This window comes from Carassius carassius, chromosome 26 (assembly GCF_963082965.1).
Source record: "Carassius carassius chromosome 26, fCarCar2.1, whole genome shotgun sequence".
In the NCBI taxonomy this organism is placed as follows: Eukaryota; Metazoa; Chordata; class Actinopteri; order Cypriniformes; family Cyprinidae; genus Carassius; species Carassius carassius.
Genome location: NC_081780.1, coordinates 3271421 through 3288950, shown reverse-complemented (window position 1 = coordinate 3288950; position 17530 = coordinate 3271421). Strand labels below are relative to the sequence as shown.

The window sequence follows — 17530 nt, the reverse complement described above, 5'->3', positions numbered from 1 at the left end:
CACAAAACTAATATAATGTGGTTTTGCACCACCAGAGGGAGAACTCGAATTACACTGTAGACCAGACTAAAGCGGATTAGACCGGAATCTGTGTCATTCAGTCCAGTGTTTTGAAACGAACAAAATGGTCATGTGGAAAGCGCACCGAGATTAAAAAGTGTCCCGTCTGATAGGGGCTTTCATCTGAATTGTGATGCACAATTCTTGAAAATATTAATTTCGAGATTGTTTAAACTCTATTTAAGTTGTAAACAATGGAAGAACTTTGGAACAAGAAAATAGAAGGTGAGTATTTTTTTTCCTGTTTGTATTTCCATTTTCGTAAAAATACAACACAACAAATGAACATGTTAAAGTGAAGGCAATGTAATGAAATCAGTCATTTTCATGATTATCACGCAACTTCCTTTTCGAAGGCATTAAATGCATTTTGATTCATTTAATTTCTAAGGATTTTCAAAACATAATGTAGTTACAATTTAAATTCCCTTATATAAAGACAAAGCTGATTAACATGCATGCATATGCTTCCTCTCATTGGATTTTGTTTTTTAAAACAGAGCCTCTTTCATTGAGGCGTTTCATCATTCCACCTTCAAGGCTACTGTCTGCAGCCATGTGGCAGGTGACTGAACAGAGACAGGTCCAGCACTATGGGATGCTGGAGGAGTTTGTAACCATGGTGACAGAGAGTGTGCCAGAACTTCTGAATTACAATCAAAGAACCCAGCTTATATTTGGATTAAGAGCAAGGGTAACAAACCAGCATGGAAAAAGCTTGGTCTTTCAAAGAGAGCATTGACTACAGTACTGTATCTCTTATTTTTCACAGCGTCTTCTGGAGTTTTGTCGTGGTAAACATCAGGTCAACCTGGAAGATATTCAGCCATACCTGGATCGAATCTGTGCTCCTCGTATCACTGAGGTCAAATCATGCTTAGAACCCCATTTGGAGGTTGTTAAAACATCACATTTGCACTTGAACTAAAACTTATTGATGTTTTTAATGGACTTTATACATTATAGGTGGTTCATGAAGACATGGGGGGGGGGCATCTGAGGCCTGTTTTTTAGACCTCCTTCGGACCCTTATTAGCAGCCCTAAAGAGAGAGAGCATTTCTTTCAGGTTACAAACACATAAACATGCTCACAACACTTGGCTTTTTGTTTCTTTGCCTTGAAATGAATTATTTCCCCTCCCCGAACCTGTGTAATTAACAGAACACTTTCCCAGAGGAATATGGCCCCAAGTTTGACAAAAACCTAAAGTCACTTATGGAAGCCTTCCTCTTGCAGTTTGATCAGATGATTTCAGTCCCAGACCTTTCACAGGTACATTAATAAACATAAAATGTAAATATAACTGAACACGGTTACTGTATTATTTCTGCTGCAGTTGGTCTGGTTTTGTTCCTCAGACGGTCTCCTGGCTCAGGACCTGCCCGTCTCTTCTGGAAGAATGTCTTTCAGTTTTTGTCCCAAAGCAGATAAAGACCCTGCTTGAAAATCACAGAGCTATAGGAAATCTTCAAGACAATGGTAGCCGTTTTGACATTAAATTATTCCATACGTGTAAAAGGATATGCTTCTAAGTTTTGACACTCTTATTTAGTTGCATCTGTATTTGTCTAAATTACTTTCTCCACAAGCACCCTACAAGTGTTTGTAAGGAGTCTTTTTGTCTTTCTCTGTTGTAGAGTCTCTTCACTCTGCTTATAACAGCTGTACATTTTCATCTCAGTCTCTTCCTCCGCTGGTTTGAGTCGTCATTTCCAGCGATCACACTGAATCAGGCAACCCATCTGAATCAAGGGCCAATGTAGATGGTCAAGACCAAGAGGATTGCCACACTTCTAAAACATTGTCTGATCCTGATACATCCTGCTCGACGGCTAGAAAGAGAAAATTCAAAATAGAGACAGAGGAGAGAGAGGATGAAGAGGAGGATGATGATCAGAATTGGCCGATCACAGGTGCCGAATATAGAGAAAAGAAGAACAGTTATATTGACAGCTTTCTTGGTGAAGAGCTGAATCAGACACACACCAAAAAACCTCTAAAAAGTCCCCAAAAAAGAAAAGAGACGACAGTGCAGACGTATCCAAAGAATTCACATTTATCAATCATTTGGGTGCCTACACAGGTCAGTTCTTCAAAATGATTCGAAATATTAATTTTGATGAATCACTTTAATATAAGCAACCAAGCAGATTTTAATTATTTTCTGCTTTATTTACTCAGAAGAGTATTCCTACCAGACCTCCGATGCTTCAAAAGTCCCTTGGTCAGAGGAAGAAACATTCAGCCTCATTGACATATGGGGGAAAGACAGTGTCCAGTGCAGTCTGAAAGACTGCGCTCGCAATCGACACATATTCAACCTCATCTCGAAGAAGATGTTCGAGAGAGGCTTCACCAGAACTGCAGAGCAATGTCACACCAGGATAAAACGCTTGAAAATTAGCTTTCGACAGTGCCATGAAAACACGTGAGTTCATTCACAAATGCATTTGCATTCAAAATTAAATAGACTTTCATAATGAATATTTTTGGTTTTATTGAAAGTTTACAATGAAAGTCATTTAAGGTTGACTTTTAACACATTTTTTTATGGACAAATATAGTTCTGTATAGTTAAAAAATGGATCCATCTTTTTACACAAGACATTACCATAACAAGTTTAAAAGGTAAATTAGTAAGATTTTTGTTGTTGTTGAAAGAAAAAAATTTTTTTCAACAACTAAGCCTTAAATGATCAAAAATGACAGTTAGGACTAAAAAAATAATGTTACATTTTAAAAATAAAATGCTGTTCTTTTGAACTTTCTGTTCTTTAAAATATTTTCTAAAAATGTATCAGTTACCACTAAAAATATTAAGCAGCACAACTGTTTTCAACACTTGATAATAAGTATGTTTTTGGAGGAGCAAATAGTTAGTAAGAAGTGAAGGCACCAGGAATATCCCATGGACAGACCAGGAAACACAAACCCTCATCAGGATCTGGGGAGAGGACAAAACCCAGCGAGAGCTGAGAGGGGTTCTCCAGAATGGGCACATCTTTGCCATGATCTCAAAAAAGATGGCTGCTCATGGCTACATCCGAACAGCAGAGCAGTGTCAGAGTCGAGTCAAAAGACTGAAGCTGTGCTTCAAACAGTCTTACGAGAGTAAACAGTGAGAACTGTTCGACATCACTGTCAAAGAAATTCTTGCTACAATACAAGCAAACCCATCTGACATGAGAAACTAGTTTTTTTAAGTGTTTTCAATTGCTGTTCTTGATTCTTTTTGCAGCATTGAAGGCAAAGACCCAGTTGAATTTAAATTCTATAAACAGATGGAGAGAATTATGGCTAATGAAGAACAATGCTCATCACAGATCAAAGAGGAGGAGTCAAGGGACATTGAATATCAGGTGTACAAGTACCAGGAAATAGGTTTGTTCCTGTCATCCTTGTAAATACTGTATTGTGTAAGTCTACTGTAAAAAATTTGGGGTCAGTATGATTTTTTTTGAAAGAAGTTATTTTAATACATAAGGATGCATTAAATCAAAAGTGACAGTAAATACATTTACAATCTCACCAAAGTTCTTTTGGACTTTCTATTAAATCACAAATTTCTACTACACAAATAGTAAGCAGCACAACTGTTTTCAGCACTAATAATAATAAAAGTTTCTTGAGCAGCAAATCAGCATATAAGAAAGATTTGTGAAGGATCATGTGACACTGATGCTGAAAATTCTGCTTTGCATCACAGGAATAAATTACTTTAATTATCTTAAAAAATATAAATTATCTTAAATAAATATTACAATAGAAAACAATTATTTTAAATTGTAATAATATTTCACAGTTTTTCTGTATATTTGACCAGAAATGCTTCTTTCAAAAACAAAACAGTTACCGACCCCAAACCATTTTAAATGAAACAAAAAGAGCACACGCAGCATAAATTGATATTTTAACTTTTTAATTTATCAAGAATGGGGATTTATAAATTTTAAGTGTCTAATACTTTTTGGGGTCACTGTTTCATGTCCTCCTGTCATCACCCAACATAGAAACAGCAATGAACTGTATGGACGATAGAAAGAAGGTCGCCTGGTCCGATGCCGAGACACTGATTCTCCTCCAGTTATGGGGCAATGAACAAATCCAGCAGAACCTTCAACGTTGCCCTCACAATGGCCACATCTACTCAGAGATCTCAGAGAAACTGAATGCCCACGGATACCTGCGCTCTGCTGAGAAATGCCATACCAGAATCAAACGACTCAAAATCAGCTACAGGCACTGCAAGGACAGCATGAGGTCAGTGAAGAGATTCCAAAGGGCTTTATGTTATACAGCTTAAAATAAGAGTGCCATCACATTAGCACATTATTTATTAAAGGGGTCATATGATGGGATTTCAAGTGTTCCTTTCTCTTTGGAGTGTTACAAGCTGTTCATGAACAGATAAGATCCCTAAAGTTGCAAAGATTATAGTTTTAAACCCAAAGAGATATTCTTTATAATGCCTTGTTTAAATATGCCCCCACATATCTCTGTTACTGTGTGGGAAGATTTGCATGACACCACCCAAATGTTTACTTGAAGAAAGAAGGCGTAACTTTGATTCTCGCTGTAGTAGTACTGTTGTTGCTGAAGCCATGTCGTGAAGACGCTGTGGTTTTATTAGTTTTGTCTCATCGCACCGGGACATGGCATCACAGTATGGCAAGGGGAATAACATTTCTGTCACACGCTTGAGGTATTCAGCCAATCACAATGCCCTGGATAGCTGGCCATATAGCCTAAGCAGTAAATATAATTTCAGTGTGTGCTTTTATCTTTGCAGTTCACCTGAAGCTGAACGTGTAGAATTCAAGTTCTATGATGTGATGGAAGATATTTTTCAAAGGAATGCTTCTTCTAAAGGGTCAGGAGATAGCGAATCCAACAAAGGCATCAAATCAGGTACTTTTATTAAACATCTAGTTATATTGTGTGCAAGATCTGAAATGTTCTTTAATTTACTCACCTGCGGGCCATCCAAGATGTTGATGAGTATGTTATTCAAACAGATTCCATCACCAATGGATCCTCTGTAGTGAATGGGTGCCGTCAGAACGAGTGGCCAAACAGCTGATATAAACATCATAATAATCCACAAGTAATCCACACCACTTCAGTCCATCAGTTAATGCCATGTGAAGTGGGAAGCTGTGTGTTTGTAAGAAACAACTCCATGGAGTGGTGTGGATAACTTGTAGATTATTGTGATGTTTTTATCAGATGTCTGGACTCTTTTTGATGCCATCCATTTACTACAGATTATCCATTGGTGAGCAAGTGATGTAATGCTAAATTTCTCCAAATCTGTTTTCATTGTATATCATACTATGTAAAATAAGGGTTATATATTACATTATATTTGTTTTTTCATCCCAAAATTATTTTATAAATTGTAGTAATGCCTGATTTTGATACAGCAGTAAAAATGAAGTCTTTCCTTCTGTCAGAATCTCAGGACACCAGCAACAGTGTAGACCAGACAACATCCTGGTCAGATTCTGAAACTGTAGCTCTAATTGATGTTTGGGCAGAAAATGAGGTGCAGGAAGCCCTGAGAGGTTCCCTCCATAACATCCACGTTTTTACTGATATGGCAGAGAAACTTAACAATCAGGCATTCTTTAAAACACCAGAGCAATGCAGATGGAAAATCAAGAACCTGAAAAAGAATTTCCGCCAGTGTTATGAAAGAAAAAAGTGAGTTTATTTTTGCTTGTTGACAGTGGCTTTAACTTTTCATTCACTTTGCTTTATCATTTCTTCTATATTGTTCTCATCTAGATGTGGCATAGAGAAAATAGATTGCAAGTACTATGATAAACTGGAGCAGGTTCTGGGTGATGAGACCTTTTCCATGGATGTCTATGATGAAGATGATCAAGATGCAGGTTTGTGACTTTGAAATTCAGGCTCTGCTGGACATCTGGGGTGATGACCGTGTGCAGCACAGCCTCATGGCCTTCCCGAAAAACAGGCACATATACAGATATATTTCAAAGAGAATGATGGCACTGGGTTTTAACCGAACAAGCGTGCAGTGCCATTCTCGTGTGAAGAGACTCAAGTCCCAGTTTTACTATGATGGGTGAGTGAGAGCCAAACTCAGCAGGCTTTAGTCCTGGTTACATGTTAAAGATGTTAAAATCTGTTATTGCATTGATGAATAGTTCTTAAGGTTATGTTCAGAATGCAATAATTGTGTACTGCACAGCATACACTACAGTTCAAAATTTTGGAATAATTAAGATTTTAGACATAAGAGACTTCTTTAAATAAATCAAAAGATAGCTGCTGAAAAAGCTGCATTTATTTGAATAAAAATATAGTGAAAACAGTACTGGAATATTATTGCAATTTAAAATATTTTTTTCCTATATATATTTTAAAATCAAATGTATTCTTGTGATGGCAAAACTGAATTTTCAGCATCATTACTCCTGTCTTCAGTGTCACATGATCCTTCAAAATCATTCTAATATGCTGCTTAAGGAACCCGTCGTCTTATAAGTGTTGCTTAATATTTTTTTTATGGAAATCATGACACTTTTTTTTTTTAATCTTATAATGAATGTAAATTTTAAAACAACAGCATTAGTCAGAAAAATATATTTTTTGTAACATAAGTCTTTACTGTCACTTTTGACCAGTTTAATTGGTTCATGCTGGATATAAGTATTTCTTCTTTCTTTTTTAATCTCTTACCCCAATCCTCTGACTAATCTTATAAATTGTAATATTTCACAATATTAGTTTTTTAAACTGTATTAAATGCAGCCACAGTGAGCACTTTCAACGTTTCAAAAACATTGAAATGTGATGTATATGTATAATAATATGTAATAAAGCATGGTATCATGCTATTCTGAGCATAAATGTATTCTATGTTGAATACTGTGTCCTCTTTTTAATGTGTTTTTCAGCAGGGAGGAGTGTAAATTCTATGATCATCTGGAACGGATTATTCTAAAGGACAGAACATCCGAAGGCCAGGACATCAGTGAGCTGGAATCCATAACGGATTCTGATTCTGGTATCAATCTCAATTTCAATTTCTTAGTTTTCTTTTTTTGAGATGTAGTCTTCCTTTATAACTGAGATCAGTTCTTCATTATATGAAAATGCTTGAATATAATTAAACTTTTACAGTTGATGCATTTGTACTTGTGAAATGTGTTTGTGAAATGTGTTTGAATGCTCAGACTCCCTTGCTCTCTCCAAACCTGTCACTGCGGACGGACCGAAGCTGGCATGGGGTGAAAGTGAGACACACAATCTTATATCCGTCTGGGGCAGTGATACCATACAGGAGAGGCTGAAAGGCTGCGTCAAACGCAAACCTGTATTCCAGCAGATCGCACTGGTTATGGCCGAGAAAGGCTACAGCAGAACAGACGAACAGTGTCGCTCCAGGATCAAGAGACTGAAGGCCAGTTACCGCCAGTGCCTTGACAATTACAGGTAGATACAGTACAACAACGTTGACCTCAAAAGTGGAGTATTTAAATCTGAAAATTAAATATATTTTGTTATCACAACCTATAGAAATGAAGGGGAGCAAGTGGAATGGAAGTTCTTAAAACAGCTAAATAAAATATTTGAGAAATACCCTCTAGATGATGCTGAAGCCACCATCGCTCAGGAGACAGAGGCATTTGGGAGAAAATAGGTCTACAAAAGCACAGAGGTCAGGTGAATCTGAACTGTGAAAATGTTTCTTATTTTCAATTGTAAAAGTGGAATTAAATTCCACAAAAAAAGTGCAGAAAAAAATTTGCACACATGAAGGGGGCATCAAAATACAAATTAAGATTAAGATTTTATTAGAACAGAAAATGTACGTACTTCACCTTTTAATGTCAAACGTTAATGCAAATGTACTAGTACATATGTGTTTGAAGAAAAAAAAAAACTTGTTGGTAATCAGCCATATTTTGCTACTGCACTTTTTCAATATGACTACACAACACTAGTCTGGAGGGGCTAGAACCTTATTCTCCTGGATGTCTGGGCTGAGGAATATAAAGCAGATCTGACTGAGGTACTTTCTGTCATGCGGACCGTTGACGATGGTGACACATAGACCTTTAATCGGCGGAATTCCAAGCATGAACGTCGCTGAAAAAATAAAACACTTCCACTATCAAGCAACAGAAATACAGAACCTTATTTGTGCAGGTTCTCTATGCTGTGCACAAAATACAGCGCACAGGCACTGTATTATGCTCGTCTGTACATCTGAAACACATTTGCCTTATGGTGTTTTTCTCATGTATTCTCATATGATCATGTTTTTACAGGGTAAATTTTAACACTGAACTTAAATTTGTCTCAGCTGTTTGGCAGCTTGTGAGTGGGATTGATTCGCGTAGTAAGATGAGAGCTGAAGCCAGTGGTCTACTGAACAATACGAGGATCCTTAAAACCTCAAACTGACTCAAGTAACAGGAAATAGAAGAACCAAGTCTCAACTTGTAGCAAAGCTTTTTCATTTTAACAAAAAAATATTTCAGAACATAATGGAAAAACTGGAGGGAATTTAGTAAAATCTTTTTCTTCCTAGTGCAGAAAAAAAAGAAACATTCAGAAAATTGATTTATATTGTATATTTGTATCATAAAAGGAAACAAATTTGTGCTACATGGGGAAAAACACTGAAAAGAATTTACATTTTGTACTTAAGCATCAACTTTTAAAGTATATTTGCTAGGTTTTATTAAATTTAATATATACATTAAACAAAAGTAAGTTACTGTTACACAGGATGATGCCAAAGCTCACTGCTCAAATCTCAATCTCTTTTTAAGAGTATCCAATTTGTATTGGCATGAGCCAAATAACTAATTAATTTTACATCCAGTCAGAATTGGTACATGAACTTTGTGTACAAAAACATACAGCATTATATTCAGTGATTGTGGAAAAGTGGACAGTATTGATGTTACAGTGAGTTTATCCAATATGCTTTTTAAATAATGTTTTGAAGTGGACAACCAATAAATGTTTTTTTTTTCTTTTGAGTTTTAAATCTCACATTGCTTTTGTCCTTAGGCATTTTACTATGCAATAAACTGATTATTTATTGGTTTGTTTGTTGAAATGACTTGTCCAGCATGATTGAGATATCACAATGACTATGACTACAAGCCTTCCGGATTGAAGAACTCAGTTATTGTCAACTTTAAGGAGTAGTTCATCCAAAAATTAAACTAGTACTCACCCTCAGAACATCCAAGATGTAGATGTAGTGTTTTTTTCATTGGAACCAGTTTGGAGAAATTTAGCATGACATCACTTGATCACCAATGGAGCCTCTGCAATGAATGGGTCCCGTCAGAATGAGAATCCAAACAACTGATAAAAAAAATCACAATAATCCACACCACTTCAGCCCTTCAATTAATGTCTTGTGAAGCAAAAAGATGTGAATAACAAATAATTTAATCAAGAACTTTACAACTTCAAACTGGAGTGGTGTGGATTACTTGCATATTATTATTATTATTATTATATTAGCTGTTTGGACTCTCATTCTGATACCACCCATTCACTGCAGAGGATCCTTTGGAGAGCAAATTTCTCCAAAACCCATCTACATCATGGGTGGCCTGAGGTTAAATTTTCAGCAAACTATTCCTTTAAAATACCAAAAAATATGAATTTATAAAGTATTTCTGTGTGCAATTTTCAATTATAAGTTGCATAAAGCATGGTTTGGAATACAAAATTGTATTACCTATTAAAGTAATGACAAGTTAATCCAGTCAGCTGATCATTGTTAAATCCCTACTTTCAATTAAGGGTTTTTGTGTTCTTGTTTCATGCGGCTACGTGTTTGGTCGTAGCTTCTTCTATGATTTCCTCGTTCAACCAAGTGAGTTCTCTCATGTTTCTTAAGAGGCCCAGCAAACTTAAAGCTCTTCCCGCAATGAGAGCACTGCCACGGCCGCTCACCCGTGTGGCTGAGCATGTGGTTCTTCAGGTGAGACGAGTGCTTGTATGTCTTCCCACATCTTTCACAGGTGAACGGCCTCTCACCCGTGTGCACGCGCTCATGTCTCTTCATGTTCCCAATCTGAGAGAATGCTTTTCCACAGATCTTACAGCGGAATGGACGTTCTCCGGTGTGTATGCGCAGGTGGCACCTCAGCATCTCGGGTCCTGCAAACGTCTTGTTACAAAGGGTGCACGGGATCTTGACTCTTGGTCTCTCATGGTTGCGCTGGTGCTTTTTCAGGTCGAACATGTAGACGAAGGACTTGCCGCAGATGGAGCACAGATGCTGCCTCTCACCTGCATGATAACCTTTGTGTCTTCGAAGGAGGCTGGCATAGATGAAGCTCTTCCCGCATTGATTACACTGATACGAGCGCTCCATGGAATGGTAGCGGATGTGAATGGACAGCTTAAATGCTGTTGGGAAACTCTTGTTGCAGTGAGGACACTGGTGCACGTTCTCTGAGGTGTGGCATTCACGGTGAATCTTCAAGTATGAGCCTTGAGAAAAGCTTTTGCCACAGATGGTGCACTTGTACGGTTTCTCGCCAGTGTGCACACGGATGTGTTTGATGAGGTCTGCTTTCTTGCGAAAAGTCTTGACACACTGTATGCATTTGAAAGGTCTGGCGAGCGAGTGCGTTTTGATGTGATTGGTCAAGAAGCTGAGGCACCTGAAGCTTTTGCCGCAGTCTGAACACTGGAACGGCCGCTCACCCGTGTGAGTACGCATGTGATTCCTCAGCAGGCATTCGAAGCGGAACTCTTTGTGACACTCGGGACAGCTGTGTCTTTTCTCCTCCTGCGTTGTCTGGGACTCAGAAGGAGTGGCCGCTGCCTTTTTGGAAACTGCGGCTCGAGGCGGACTGCTCTTTCTGTGGATGATAGACTTCACAGACGGTGGTCTTTCTATTACAGGAACGTAGATGGTCTCCTCCCTCACAATCTCAACAGGAGTTGGAGGCAAAACTGGTAGAGAGATGCCCTTTCCTGTTAATTCTGAAATCCACTGCTCTAAACTGACTTGCCTCACACCAGATGTTTCCACTATCTCTGATTGATCTAGAAACTGCAGTTGAGTCGTCTCCTCTCCCTCGTTCTCAAACTCTGACACCACCACGGTAGAGCCGTCTGTGGTTAGGTAGATCTGCTGGACTTCACAGACGCCTGAGTCTTTCTCTTCACAAAGTACCTCTTCTTGTTGTAAGCCTTCCTCTGCTTCTTCAGTGGCAGCTATTGCTGTGAACTCCTCGTTGCCCGCTAAAGGCTCAGCCTCTTCTGTGTAACTCTGAGAAGGGCTCATTATGGCGATGGCCGCATGATCAGATTCTGATTGGTTCTCTGTGCCTTCTGATTCAATGATAATTGTCTCTTGTGCAATGGAGGTGGGAGGCAAAGTTTCCTCATGTTCAATGGTAATGATAGGCGAGACTGGATGAGGCAAACAAACTCCTTCAGCTGTAGATGGAATGGACACTGTACAGGCCAAAAGAGAAAAAATCCTTAGAAAAATTGTTAGATGTCTTAACATCTTATTATAGTTGACTAAACCCATATCATAAGGTCACATTTCACCTCAAAATAATAAATATTAGAAATTACAATCAGCCTAACTGTCTTAAAATAATCTCAATGCCAAATTTTTTATTTTATTTTATTGAAAGTACTTAAAATAAATGCATAAAAAAACAATAATCAAATTAAGCTTGAAGAATGATAAGGTGTTTTTTTTTTAATTATCATTTCATTTTTTTTTTATGGTGAAATATGACCCAGATATGTTTTTAAAGTCTCATATGAATCAAATATAAATTAAATGTCTCACTGTGTTTTAGTTATTCAACAGATGCAAACATGAAAAAATGTTTCGGTAGCAACAGTAAAGCTCACTTTCACTGATAACTCTTTGAGATTGCTCATTGTTTCTTGTGTGCAGTCTTTTGGTTTTGAAATGCTGCAGAACATCCTTGATCTCAGCTGGATCTGAGAGTGGCTGCACAATCTCCTCCATCATCAAGAGACCGCCGCAAAGCCAGGATGCTGTCTGAGAAAGTCGACATTAGATTTACCTTTCATTTGAAAATGTTTGGTTTATTATTGTAGTTGGACCATTTTCTTCAATCTGTCAGAGGACACACCTCTTTGAGGTTGGGCACTGGCAGCAGATCTTCTACTCGAGACAGGAACTCCCATGCAAGGCTCTGTAAAACTGCATCATATCCAGATCCATATTCTACAGGGAAGACATGCTGAACACAAAGAGGCAGGGTCAAACATAAAAAAAACATATTTTCATGCTTGCTTTATTCATTCACCTCATAGAAATGTGAAGAGGAAAGATGCACTAAAAGATAAAAAAAGAGGTGAACAGATCTAACCTGGATGAAATTCTCTTTCTTTTCTGCATCCTCTAAAATGCTGTGCACCATTCTGATAAATTTGTTATTGATGATCTCACTTTCCATATCTTTACACTGGAACAAATTGAAAGCAAAAAAACAAGACAGTGATAACTTGCTAAAACAGAATTTCTGTATATGGTTAGTGCAAATACAAAAGCAACATTAATTACTTTATGTGTGAGATTTCGAAGAGAATCCAGATGTGCTTGCATGACCCAAAGATCTGGCATTTTATCTTTTAGACAAAGCTCCAATATCACCTAAAATAAAAAATCCCAAGTTACTTATTTCAGACTGTACAATATATATATATATATATATATATATATATACATATATACATACAGTACAGACCAAAAGTGTGGACACACCTTCTCATTCAAAGAGTTTTCTTTATTTTCATGACTATGAAAATTGTAGTCACACTGAAGGCATCAAGGGCTATTTGACCAAGAAGGAGAGTGATGGGGTGCTGCGCCAGATGACCTGGCCTCCACAGTCACCGGACCTGAACCCAATCCAGATGGTTTAGGGGTGAGCTGGACCACAGACAGAAGGCAAAAGGGCCAACAAGTGCTAAGCATCTCTTGGGGAACTCCTTCAAGACTGTTGGAAGATCATTTCAGGTGACTACCTCTTGAAGCTCATCAAGAGAATGCCAAGAGTGTGCAAAGCAGTAATCAAAGCAAAAGGTGGCTACTTTGAAGAACCTATAATATGACATATTTTCAGTTGTTTCACACTTTTTTGTTATGTATATAATTCCATATATAATTCCACATGTGTTAATTCATAGTTTTAATGCCTTCAGTGTGAATCTACAATTTTCATAGTCATGAAAATAAAGAAAACTCTTTGAATGAGAAGGTGTCTCCAAACTTTTGGTCTGTACTGTATATATATATAAAAATGTATATTAAATATTTAGCTTAATTATGACTACCTTTTTCCGCAGGTGAAAGATCAGTTTATTAACCAGACTTCGACTCATGATGTCTGGCACGGTCTCGGTCACCAGCACCACAAATTGCTCCAGCTTCCCGTACTGTATTACATTACGACGCTGAACCATCTGCCATAGAAACGCTGACATCAGCCGAAGAGGAGGCACAACCAGACGCAGTGCAGAGAGAGGGAGAGCTTGGGGGAAATAAAGACAGTGCAGATAAATATCAGAGTATAATATCAAAAGATCTTATTAATTCTGATAGTAATGATGAGTCTGATAATTCTAATTCTTGTTTTAAAGAATTTAATGCATTTACAACAATTTGTGTAATATTTTTCTTAATAACATTTAACACATCAAATTGTGTTAATTCTAAGCAAGCAAATCTGTAACAGGTGGAGTGCAACATCTACATGGCTAAATAATATTAATAAAGTTCCGAAACGACAATTTTATAGTACAATAAAGAGTCTTTATAGTAGACTAAAGAGAATTTTAACTACTCAACTACTAATTTAAATCACAAAGGAAATTAAATCTGGTTTTAATGAATAATGTGAATAGAGCTCGATTATAAATGTATTCTGTCATTATTCATCATGGACAATTTTTGAAATATTCTTAATACAGTTCGAATAATATTAAATTAAAGAACATTTTTATTAAAAAAAATTTTTTACCGGGCCGCTCTTTAAAAATAATACAACTAAATGTGTTTTGAGTTGTGTGGTGTGTATGAGTAACTTTAAAAGGATTGGTTGTGCTAGCTTCACTCTCTTAGCATTTAGCTCACAAGCTAAATAAAACTCACCCGCCTCGCAACTCTCTACGTTAAAGATTTCCATTATTTAAGGTTTGAATAAATCGATTTTGTGTTTTAATCAAACTCTGTACGCCTCGTGAAACAGAATAAACCCATAATAGTAGTTAACGCACTGGCGAACGACTGTCGAGAAGTTGATCGAAGCAACGAACAACAACGATCAACAGGGATACCGGAAGTAGTTTTATTCCGCGCTTTTTTGAGATGTTTGAACCGTACGTGCACGACGACACCGCATCAGGTCTGGCGGAGAACGGGGGCGCTTTAACTTCTTGTAAAACAAAGTGTGCGAATTTATATCTTTGCAGGTGATTAAAGAGTTCATGGCATTCAGTGAAGTACAACCTTTTCCACAAGGAGTTGGCTCAAGTGTGAGTACAATCACACAGTGTAACAGCAAATACAAGCAGAAGACATTTGGGTACATATTTCTGATTTACTGGATAACTGACATAATTTTAAAGGGGTCATAATTAACTCAAGATACAGTACATGCAGTTACTATGAAACTAATCAGTCACAATATTGCATCTCTTCTCTCACATTTTCTGTTGTTTTCTTTCACTTTTCCCATAGCCCATCACTGCCTTTTACTGACAGATGTTATTTCTGAGAAGCGCCTCCATTCATGAACACATTAAGTAGAGGGGGAGATAATTAAGGGTTCCATGGAAGGAGGGATTGATGCGATGAAGGAGATGAATAGTGTTCATGGAAAGGGGAGTCACATTTCTCAAGCTCTTTCAAATATCTGCTAAGGGAGATACTGCTCTCTTTTAGTTTTATAAACATGTATCTTCTTCACTATTAAGGGGATGTACTGATTGTTACTTCTGTGAGTGTGTGTGTTTGCAAAAGGTAAAGTCTGGCTGGAGTGTGACCGCCCTGGGGGGTGCAGCCTGTGCAGTTACACTGCACGGGGCCCTGCGGTGAAGGGGGACATCCCCCAACCGTGCCCCACATCATCTGGACTTCCCTGCACATGATTATTATGGAACATTTATTACATTTACTATGGGGGAATTTTTTTTTGTAATTTGTGCTATAAGTTGTCAAGACAGGAGGTTAGAGAATTTATACTGTGTCTTGATGATGTGTATTGACACCTGACTTTGTTTCTGTTTTACATGGTTTGGATGAACTGGAGTACGTGGACCACAGCAAGAGAAAAAGTGAAGGTATGTCAAACATAAATTCATTTGTATGTGCTTAAATGCATCAACTATACATTATGCCTGCATATGACTATTTCTTATAAATATTTTTTGAATTGAAAAGAAATGGATTGTTATGTATTAAAATAGTTTTGGACCTGATAATGAGGGAAAAGCAGCCAACAAGTCAGCATACAACTCTTAAACAGCATTTAAAGTGTTTACATGTTTTAATACCAGTGAATGTGCCAGTGAAGTCAAAGCAAATTGAACATACACATGTCATTCAATCCTGTTTAAAGACCCATAAAGTGTGTCTTTGAATATGCACCAACACACATAACATGAATGAGTTATTCTTAAAATCTATAATGTTAAATCTAAAATAAAACGAATCAATATCAATGTTGTAAAGAAATTAGATTATTAAAGGCCTATAAAGGCCACATATAGATCAAAAATAGACAAATTTATGATCCTGAACCGGTGGCTCCTGCACCAGTATAGGGAGATCAGGACAGTGTGGGTTAACAGCATCATAGCCATATAATCACCAACCCCCCTTCATATCGTCAGAGACGCAGTGTAGTCCGACACCCACTGCCGCAGCATCAAGAGAGTGTAAGAAATGTTGCAAATAAACATCGTAGAGAGGGCGAGAATCTGCAGGCGATGATAAGCGTGCAACGCGTTCAATACAAAGACGATTTATGGTGAAACAAGGGTGTGAATAGGCCCTGGTGGATTAATGACCAGCCGTAAAACACAGATGAGAGAGGATCAAACAAAGGAAGAAGTCAAATAGAGAGAGTGAAATGGTGGTAGATAAAGAGCAAGACGGGGCCATGAGCTTTGCACCGCCCTACGACTCGCTACCAGCTCGGCCGAGTCCCTGTCGTTCAAAAGAGTGGGAAAGAGAGCTGCATGGTGATCAAAGACTGTCGTCCCCACTTCGAGCAGCTCTGCCTTCCGTTTCCCGACGGCCTTCAGCGCTCCCTGGATATCTGCTCTCACCCTCCCGAGAGTATGCTGATCAACAGCAACGTCTTTCATTATCGCTGTGCTCAGAGACCTCACTGGCACCCCCTGTGCCTGCTGTGGGTGCTGCTCCACCTTGCTGCCGGATGGTGGGAGTGATGCCCTTGCTGCGCCTTGCGCTCCTGATTTTCAGCTTCCTTTTTTGGGCAGCAGGTCTTGCGATCCTCACCTTAGGAGTCTGGGCACAAGCTTCGGTGTTTGACTACATGCTACTCTCTACGAACCGCTACCCAAATGCACCCATCATCTTGTTAGGCACAGGTGCTGTTGTGACCACTTGGGGCTTTTTGGGATGTTTTGGAGTGGCTGCGAACCTTCCCTACCTTCTGCGGGCATATGGCTTTTTCCAGTTGGCCACACTCATGGGTGGACTAGCGGCGGGTCTCTCGGGGCTGTTTTACAGGGAGGATATTGCCGAAGGTTTCCGTAGTGGGCTTAAGAATGCTGTGTTGGACTATGGAGAAGATGAGGGCCGCGCAGATGCACTGGACAGTCTGCAGAGGGCACTTGATTGCTGTGGCGCTGAGGGTTGGCGCGATTGGCTCATGTCCGTTTGGGCTATTCAGGATACTGTTTACTCAACAGGAGGTTTGGGGAATGATTCTTCTGCTGTGTCGTTGCCAGACAGTTGCTGTATGAAACGCAAAGGCTGTCTTAATAGACCATTGCCAGAGAGTGTATTCAGCGACACTGAACTCGCAGGGATTCATGCTCACGGTTGTTTTCGCAAAGTCTTCAGCTTGGTAAATGACAACATCTTTCATATTGCAGCAACAGTCCTGTGTCTTGCTTTCACCCAGGTGGCAGGTATAGCCCTCACTTGTCTGCTTGCCAATCGTCTTTCACCCAGACTGCGAAGACAAGCCCCTTGAAATTAAAAAAGCATCATGAATTTGCCTCATGTAGACTTTCATTATACTTGCTGCAGTTTCTTGAGTTTTTATGGATGAGACCAGCAAAACGTTTTTGGACAAATACAAAAATTAACACTGCAAGTGTGTCATAAATGTTAGATTGAATGTTTAAAATGTTAATTATCTTATATATAATTAAAGTTTGCATGACTCTGAATGACTTGTGTTTTTGTCCAATAGTCCATTTAGC

At 38.4% G+C, this 17530-nt stretch overlaps 2 protein-coding genes, 1 long non-coding RNA gene and 1 pseudogene across 4 annotated transcripts; 2 read left to right on the top strand and 2 right to left on the bottom strand.

Annotated features, from left to right (window-relative positions):
- The first annotated feature begins 616 nt into the window (after positions 1-616).
- On the top strand, positions 617-7750 carry LOC132105369 (uncharacterized; annotated as a pseudogene).
- Positions 7751-7873: 123 nt separating this feature from the next.
- Positions 7874-9021, bottom strand: LOC132105521 (uncharacterized). Its single transcript, XR_009423956.1, has 2 exons — positions 8281-9021; positions 7874-8247 (listed from the first exon to the last, which is right to left on the bottom strand). It is a non-coding gene; the product is annotated as an uncharacterized LOC132105521 (long non-coding RNA).
- A 48-nt stretch (positions 9022-9069) lies between these two features.
- LOC132105520 (zinc finger protein 502-like) lies at positions 9070-14393 on the bottom strand. 2 transcript variants are annotated; one of them, XM_059510689.1, is made up of 7 exons: positions 14223-14393; positions 13406-13602; positions 12633-12722; positions 12439-12534; positions 12199-12309; positions 11951-12104; positions 9070-11536 (listed from the first exon to the last, which is right to left on the bottom strand). In XM_059510689.1, exons 1-7 carry the CDS (start codon positions 14254-14256, stop codon positions 9861-9863), a joined length of 2358 nt encoding a protein of 785 aa, XP_059366672.1. In that variant the 5' UTR covers positions 14257-14393; the 3' UTR covers positions 9070-9860. The 2 variants fall into 2 exon arrangements, with proteins under 2 accessions (XP_059366672.1, XP_059366673.1); XM_059510690.1 differs by having other exon boundaries at positions 9070-11518.
- Positions 14394-15432: 1039 nt separating this feature from the next.
- Positions 15433-17530, top strand: LOC132106232 (tetraspanin-7-like). The gene has a single exon (XM_059511869.1). The coding sequence runs from the start codon at positions 16204-16206 to the stop codon at positions 17296-17298; it is 1095 nt and encodes a 364-aa protein (XP_059367852.1). The 5' UTR covers positions 15433-16203; the 3' UTR covers positions 17299-17530.